Source organism: Plasmopara halstedii, assembly GCF_900000015.1.
Source record: "Plasmopara halstedii genome assembly, contig: Scaffold_2386, whole genome shotgun sequence".
In the NCBI taxonomy this organism is placed as follows: domain Eukaryota; phylum Oomycota; class Peronosporomycetes; order Peronosporales; family Peronosporaceae; genus Plasmopara; species Plasmopara halstedii.
The window spans coordinates 615,191-623,832 of record NW_020189293.1 but is presented as its reverse complement, the minus strand read 5'-3'; the positions used below and the strand labels follow the sequence as shown (position 1 = coordinate 623,832).

At 46.3% G+C, this 8,642-nt stretch overlaps 2 protein-coding genes across 2 annotated transcripts; one reads left to right on the top strand and one right to left on the bottom strand.

Moving 5' to 3' along the window:
- Nucleotides 1-4,911: 4,911 nt before the first annotated feature.
- PHALS_03565 (60s ribosomal protein l31) lies at nucleotides 4,912-5,413 on the top strand (the record flags this gene model as incomplete). The annotated part of the gene is made up of 2 exons (XM_024717797.1): nucleotides 4,912-5,006; nucleotides 5,146-5,413. 2 exons carry the CDS (start codon nucleotides 4,912-4,914, stop codon nucleotides 5,411-5,413), a joined length of 363 nt encoding a protein of 120 aa, XP_024583260.1.
- A 406-nt stretch (nucleotides 5,414-5,819) lies between these two features.
- PHALS_03564 (subfamily a member 2-like partial) lies at nucleotides 5,820-7,076 on the bottom strand (the record flags this gene model as incomplete). Its single annotated transcript, XM_024717796.1, has 1 exon — nucleotides 5,820-7,076. The coding sequence occupies one exon, from the start codon at nucleotides 7,074-7,076 to the stop codon at nucleotides 5,820-5,822; it is 1,257 nt and encodes a 418-aa protein (XP_024583259.1).
- Nucleotides 7,077-8,642: the final 1,566 nt, after the last annotated feature.

Here is an 8,642-nt window from a genome sequence, read left to right as displayed (position 1 = left end):
TGGTGATGCCCCAAGGGCTATCAAATGCACCAGCAACATTTAATCGTCTTGTGACGCAACTGTTCAGGCCCCACCAGGCGTATGCACAAATATACTTCGACGACATCTTCGTCCACAGTGGTGCGGGGAGCGGTAGGACGGATGTGGAAAACCTCATCGTCCATTTGAGAGCGGTGCTCGAGAGCAGGCGCACTAATAAGCTGTATACTAATGCCGATAAGTGCATCTTCGACGCGGAATGAATTCCCTTTTTAGGGTGTCTCATTGGGATGCGTGGCCTTCGAGCGGATCCTGCTAGGGTCAAGGCCATTGTGAACAGGCCGTTTTCAAAGAACCAAAAAGACTTGCGAAAGTGGCTTGGTCACGCCAACTACTTGAACAAGTATAGCGCTAATTATGCGGAAATGACACGGCCATTGTCGAATCTTCTTAAGAAGGATACGGAATGGTGGTGGAACACGAGGCTGTTGACAGGGTCAAAGACAGTCTCCTTCATGCACCAATACCGGCGTTGCCACATCCCGATCTTCATTTTTATGTCATCTGTGACGCTTCAGACTTTACCATCGGTTGTGCAATGCTGCAAGCAGATGCCGAGGGGCGAGATCGGGTGATCGCGTTCGAATCTTGCCAGCTAGAGGCTGCGGAGAGGAATACCCAGTCCACGACAAGGAATAACTTCCGATGAAGTATGCACTAGTCATGGTCAGAGTGCATCTGCTTGACTCAAAGCCGTTTGTGATTTACGCAGATCATGCGTCACTACGCACTGCGACTCAATCGCCACACCTCTGCAGAGGTAGCCATGCGACTTTCATTCTTTGCCGAATATAACTTCGAGGTGAATATAACTTCAGTAAGTGTAAGCCAGGAGAGCAAAATGCTTTGGCTGATGCGCGGTCACGTAGACCGGACTATGAGCTTGCTCATGTTACGACGGTGACGTCGTCAGTGACGGGTTTGATTCAGGCCGCATACGCGGATGATAGTATGTGTGTAGCGCTGCTACAGGGTCTCGGGGGCAAGGAGCTCGGAAACTCGGACAAGAAATTGTCGGCGCGTTTGCGCGCACGGTTACACCGATAGTCGCTGAATAACGGGTTGCTGTATTATAGCACCGGTTCGGCGGATACGCCACAAATTATGGTTTTTCACGATGAGATTTTATATAACCGTATCCTCCTTGAGGCCCACGACACTCCACTCAGTGGTCATCTCGGTCGTGAGAAGACGTACAGCTCGGTACGTCACTATTGGTGGCCAAGGCTGTACAAATGGACGAGCACATATGTGCGCACATGTGAGACGTGTCAATTGGGGAAATTCACTCCGAATGCGGTGTCGCCGCTGACCTGTTCACCGAATTTCTTCGGGTGTTGGAAGTCCATGAGTATGGATTTTGTGTTTGGCCTGCCGAAGGATTTGGCGGGCAACACGGGTGTGGAGGTCTTTGTGGACCATTTGAGCAAGATGGCTCATTTTGCGGCAGTGCCGGACACCATCGACGAAGTGGGTATAGCGACGCTGTTTGGCGATCGTGTCTTTTGGCAGCATGGACTCCTGGAGTCAATTGTTTCTGACTGAGACCCGCGCTTCACTGAGAAATTTCGGTCCACAATCTTCAGAGTGCAGGGCACCAAGTTGACTATGTCAACAGCGGACCATCTGCAGACCGATGATCAGACTGAGCGCGTGAATCGCGTCATTGAAGACGTTCTGAGCAGCGTCTGCGCTGAGATACCGAAGCGCTGGAGCGCCATGCTGTCACTCGTAGAGTTTGCTCTGGTTAATGCAGTGCATTCATCTACCGGCTACACGCCGTTCTACGTGAGCGGGCTTGGTAATCCTTGCTTCCCTCTGACACCGCCATCCAATGGCTCAGGGCTTGGTCGGGGAGGAATAGCCGAAACCCTAGCTAATGTCAACCCCTCACTGTCCGTAAAGAAGTCGATGACTTCCTGTCTACCAAACTGAGTGTCTACGACACGTTCGCCATGCGATGGCTCAAAGCCAAGACATGCAGAAAGAATATGCAGATGGTAGAAGCAGAAGAAATGTGGAAAGCTTCGAGGTCAGAGACCTGGTTTGCAAAATGCTAAAAGCCTTTTTACACATGCAGTCTCTGCTGTCTAAAGACAAAGCTCCGTTCTCGGTTTATCGGACATTTAATTTTGTGGCCAAGCTTTCGAGAAGGATGCGCATTCGCCCGGTATTCCATGTGGGCTTGCTTAAGCCGTACCGGGATCCGGCGAAAGTGAACGCGGAAGCGTTAGCGCTATGGTGGCACCCAAAGACGCTCGGACACCCAGAAGCTGAACCAGCAACCGAATCTGAGCACGGAGTGCAAATATTTCTGGTTCCAGCAGTGCAAGGGAACTCCGCCTTCGCACGAAGTGACGTATTTGTCTGCTCGACAGCTAGGAGCCGCTCCGACAGAGCATGATCCCTCTCAACGTGAGGCAGTCGGTGCACAAAGTTCTCCAGGCTCTCGACGTCTTCCACACAGCGGTAGGCGACCTCGGAAAGATGCTTAACAGAGTGCCGAAAACGACGGACTTTGTCCTTCAACGCTCGAAGAGCACCCTGAGTCACCGGAAGACGATCGACCAAGTCGTCATCGACTCGTCTTGATAAGAATTGTGGCATCGCAGCTCAAGCTATGACTTTGAGCTGCTGTTGTCGTGGACTCACCTGTGTGAGAAACCACAGAGATCACAAGAGCGTGATGGATAAATTAGTGTGTCTCAGGGCGACAAATGCAGGAAGAAGGCACTGCGCTTTGAGTTTGGTAAACTCAGATCGGAGATGGCGCTCAACGCGCACGTGCCCGTCCACTTCCTTGTGGCTTCGCTGTAAGGTAGACAGCGAGGAAAGTTTCTGGTGCCGCTGCACCCATCGCTATAAGAGCTGCTCATCATCCGCAGCGGTCTTGTCAGGGACGAGTACCACAGAAATAGCCCATATTCCGGGTACAGGAGCGCTTCTTTTTTTAGCTCGAAGTCGAGCACGGTACCGATCCATTGGGACTTCTGGGGTACCAAGAAGCGAGCTCGGAGAGCTTTTTGCTGATCAAACTCATCTTGTATAGTGGTCGAGGAATAGTCTCTTTACCTTGGTTAAGGTCTTAAGTACTCTCGGAGGCAGCGAATTGCGATCCACGGCACTCGTACTGGTTTTTGTAAAGAACGTTAGGTTGGTGACCTTCGCTTAGCTTCCTTTAAGACGACAGCCCCGGTGCCCGTTATGCGTTCACTTTGCGCAATATTTAAATGATTGTGAGCATTGGTGTAGCTCAAGAGGCGTAGGCAATATGGTGTTCACACATATCACATTGGTGTGCATAGTTCACAAGTCCCGAAGTACTGGTATTGATAAGAAGGATGGGATATTGCAAATAAGCTGTTAGCCTCACGTCAAGCAATTTATATAATCAACGTTGAGCACAACATCAACAAATCTATGTAGTACTAGTTTGAGTTTGACATACATGTTACTCACGAATAGAAATCAAATGGAAAATCGAGTTTATCTAGAAGCTCTCGGAGGTGGAGCGTACGGACCCATCGTCTGTGCGTCAATTCAATGATTAAAAATTTCCTTTGTGAAAGTGCAATCCATGGCTGTTCGCCTCAAGTCAGAGCAAAAATTAAAGTTTTATTATTGAAGAGGGTACATGTTTTCCGGCTTTCTTGACATGCTATACCTGAATCGGAACCGTGTCGAATAAACGATTGGTACTTCAAGGATCTTTGTTTCGATGCAAATAATGTCTTTGAGCTAAACCTCTGTACCTTCATATGAGCAAATTTCAAAGCTTTCTCAGTGAATGGTGCCAAGGTAACCAAGTTGCAATATTATGAAAGACAAGACTGCTGCGTCTAAGATTCTTGTTTACCGGGAAGAAGCTTTAAATTAATGAACCTTTCAATTTGAATTGCACCTTTTGAGCTTATAGTCTTTTGTGTGAAGCTGTGATGCGTGAGCCAGTCTTCGAAAGCGCCAAACAGTTAAGGCGTACAAGCTGTCAATAATTAAAGAGGTCGTGAGACGGCTTAGCGACTTATTGAGAGCAATTGTTGTTTTCTTAAAGATTGACAGCCTCTTCCAGAGTCATATCATTCTGAAACGAGCAAGAAATCACTTAAAATTCTCGCTGTTAGACTACTTTTGCTTTTTTAGTAGAGTTGTCAATTTTTCACTAGTAGTTAACTAGATCTTGCGGAGTAAGTTTTGAGCCACTGCTAGATCTGACCTTTGTCGAGAGGTTGAATCTCTCAGTTGATGCCACATTCAACGAATCACTGAGCTCGAGCTCAGGATGAAAACAGTTTTTTCAAGAAAAAATCTGTTCGGTGCACATTGAGTGGCTCACACCGGCCGGCTTAAATTTCCGATCGAACTCAATATTGTTTTAGAACCTAGTTGGTGCTCAAATATGCAACGGAAGGTGTGGCTATCCATTGTAAAATGGGCGATGGTTGAGTTGCTACGCCCTTTGTGGGCGAGGGATTATTAGAAAATTACTGTATGGTGATTGTGATATTGTCAAGATTGAGCGAACATTTAGGAAAAGCTGGAGCGATAAAGCATTCTGGGGAGAACGCTCCGGTGCTTCAAATTGCAAACCTTTAGGGGCTAAATTAACAACCGCTCAAGCCTTTTTTCTGCTCTGTTGGATTGGTCCCTCTCTATTTAATCGCCATCACATTGGCTTCCTGCTATAGACTATAATCTATACAAAAGTCTGATACTCATAATTAAGGAGCATGACCCATATTTTAGATTCAATACTCAGAAGTGATTCAGAAAATACCGGTAACCCCTCAGCATCGGATGGCTAGCCTTCTCCCTTAGCCGCCAACCGCCAAGGTAAAACATTTGGGAATAGATAGCCCTTCAGGAACACCCAACATGGTCAAGGAAATCAAGCCTCGCAACACCAAGCGCTCTCCGGACGTGGTCGCCCGTGACTACACCATTAATTTGCACAAGCGTCTTCACGGATGGTATCCTTTTATACATTCATTTATTTTTTATGTTGCATATTTCGCACTCGGTTCGCCGTAGCTCCCACCTTGAAGACTTCCTTGACTTTTCCTCTGTTGTGCTGTTGTCTTCAATGCGATTCCAAATTTGACTATATAGCGTATTCAAGAAGAAAGCGGCCCGTGCTGTACGTGCTATCAAAAAATTTGCTCAGGTAGCCATGAAGACCCAGGACGTGCGTATTGATTCGAAGCTCAACAAGTTCATCTGGTCCAAGGGTGTGCGTAATGTGCCCTACCGTGTACGCGTGCGTCTCTCACGCAAGCGTAACGATGATGAGGATGCGAAGGAGAAGCTATATACGCTTGTGCAGCATGTACAGGTTGCTTCATTTAAGGGCCTTCAGAACGACACTGTTGACGAGTAAGCTACTTGATTGTGAGGCTCCGTACGCGTTTCCAAGTCGTGGCTTGTCTTATCTACCGTGATGGATCTCAAGGACTTTAAAGTGAGATGAATTAAGAAATTCTGTAGATGTAACGTCTTTTATCGTCTCGAGTACAACCGATCTGCTCACAATGGACTAATACAATGAGTGCACTTGGGGGTTCCATCTCTGTTCTGTTTGTTGTCAAAACATCATGGATAAGGCCACTAACAATTGTTTATATGAGTTAAGGAGCTAGGCAGACCAGGTGTAATAATGAAGTAAAACTTTGTTTTTTGGCTTATTTCTCGTTTTTCTTCTTAATGTAAGTGCAATGCTAAGAAGGATCCACTAGATAAATCCGTTGCACGCCGAGTCTAACCTCACCTGCACCAAAGTAAAACACCTACTGCTGCTGACACTGCACGCGTTGACCGCCACGTTCCTCATCCGAGTCGTAAGCTTCACGCTGCTGCTGTTCAGCTTTAGCAGCCTCAGCGTCGAACTCTGACAAGAAACACTCCTCCGATTCGACCATGGTTGCCAAGGGTGTAGGCGCGGGCAACGTACTCTTAAGTATACTGAGTTGCTTCTCCGACAAACTACCACTCTCTGGGAACATCACCTTGAACAAAATGACCAGTTGACCTTTCACAAACGGATTACCATGTGTGGGCATTCCTTCACCATGCACAGCCTTGAACTGATTAGGCTTGATAATCTCGCCAGGCCGCGTCTTAATGTGTAAATGACGACCGTCCAAATGCTCCACAATCATTTCAAATCCACATAGAGCTTCCACCAAGCTAATTTTTTTCTCCATGATAAGGTTGCCACCCTTTCGCTGGAACGTAGGATGCTCCTTTTCTTGCACCACAAAAATGATATCTCCAGGCACTGTACCAGGAGCCTGGTCTGCCTCACCTGCAAATGTAATGCGCTGTCCGTTTCGCATTCCCTTTTCAATGTGCACTTCAAGCACCTTCCGCTCCTTTGTGACCTTTTTGCCCTTACATCCCTTGCAGCGATCGCTCTCACGAATGCTCTTGCCCTGTCCGCGACAGTCTGGGCAAACACTTTGCATCTGTTGAACCATACCAGGAGCGATGTGACGCAATTGTACTCGCATGCCGCGACCTTGACAGGTGTCACATGTCTTTTCAGATCCTTCTGCACCACCGCGACCTTCACAACGACTACAAAGCACATCGCGGTTCACAGCCAGCTTCACAGTTTTACCATTGTACAGATCTTCGAGTGATACTTTAAGTGGGTGTGTAAGATCTTCGCCCTTCTGTGGACCACGAGATTTACGCCCACCCTGGCCACGAAAGAATTGACTAAATAGATCGCTTGCATCGGCACCCCCAGCTCCATTTTGTAGCCCCTCTTCTCCATACTGATCGTACAGCTCACGTTTCTCTGGGTCACTGAGCACCTCATAAGCGACCGTTATCGTTTTAAAGAGCTCTGGATCGCCACCTTTGTCTGGATGATTCTTTAGCGCTAACTTGCGGTATGCTTTTTTGATCTCGGCAGCTGATGCTGTTTTGCTAACACCAAGAGCCTCGTAAAATTTGTTGTTATCAACAGGCTTGGATTGCCCACTAGGTCCTCCCTCGAAACCGCCGCCAAAAAAGCTTTCAAATCCACCGCCGAACATGTTATAAGTCTATGTGTGTATGTTAATCTGGCAGGCTTGCAGATTTCTTTCTCCCTGCTATACTGGTCAAGCTGTGCGGGTTTTAAACTGGCTGGCTGAGGAAGTGGGGGAGAGGAATCGGGGGTTGTGTGGAACACACGTTTCAAGATTGCGGAAGTTTTGGTTTGCCTTACAAATTTCAAATCAATCGGACTTCTGGAAGGTTCTCCGGACCGAATCCCGACCGACCGAGCACACATTATTCTAGAAGCAAAAATTTGACGTAATACGAAATTGTACTGTATAGTTAAATATATACAATATATTGCACATACACAGTGTAGGGCTCTTGGATGAACGAACATATTTCAATTTGTCTTACAACATTCACTCGACGATTGTCACCACCGCATTCATTCTGTTACTATTACTGAGCTTGAATATTTAAATATTTTAGTTTTTGGTCTTGAAGGCGAGTAGCTACACATTGAGCTTTAAATCGTCACTGTCTAATGATACGTCAACTTCATGCTGTGATTGCCAAAATCACCACTCAACACGCAAGTATAGCCAGCCAAACAAGAGCATGCATCCATTCAAAAGCAGTGCTGCGAAATCAATCCAAGTCGGTGTCTGCATCATTCCCCGAATTTGTTGTGATTGCGTATTCTCACCTTGCTTTAAAATTGAGTTGTCCATGTAGTCACCGCAGCTGCCGTCACAATCTAATTTATTGACACGTCGCAATTTCTAAACGGAGAAAGCTTCAAGTTCCCATTCTCGATAATGACATGTAGGCTACAGCATTAAACCAGTTCTGCCAGCTGAAAGCATTTGTGGATGAGCGAGCCAACCCATCAGCTCTCTTTATGTTCTAAGCTGAGTACGCACGTCAACATATGATACCTCCAATCCTGCTTCTTACCATAATCACCTGATTTATGTGACAGGAGATCAACAGTGCTAAAATTTTCACAAAAATGATTTAAAGATATAAACTCTCCTATTTAGTGATAGTAACTACAATATCAAGCATGCAAATGATAGTTTTATTACGAGAGAAATGTGTACTGAGAAATTTTGAGAGTTCCACAACGACTTAGGCAACAACTTAAAAAACGCTAATGAGTGGGTGACTTATGGTGACTCATTCGAAGTCGGAACGACAGCAGTTTTTGATAATGTGCAATTCTTTAACTGATCTTGGCAAAAATTTTGTGTCGATTCTATTTCCACCAAGCGCTTTAGAGGAGCCTTTTTTATATTACTCAAAATAATTCCTGACTCAATAAGTAGATCGATTTGGCACCTATCGATGTATACAGAAAAACAGACTCTGCTTAGTACTCCAAGGAGTAGAATTTAAAATTACGGGGGTTAGAATATGATACTTTTAGTTCTTCACGTGCAAATAGCACTTATCAAGTCTTGTGGGTCCTGGACAGTGGGATAGCAAGCATCGATGTGAATATGTTAGTATTGTATGAAGACGATGTGAACTTTTTGAGCGAGTGCTCGACAGCTGGGAAGACTCACAAAGTTGTACGTTTTCTCACGACCGAGATGACCACTGAGTGGTGTGGCGTT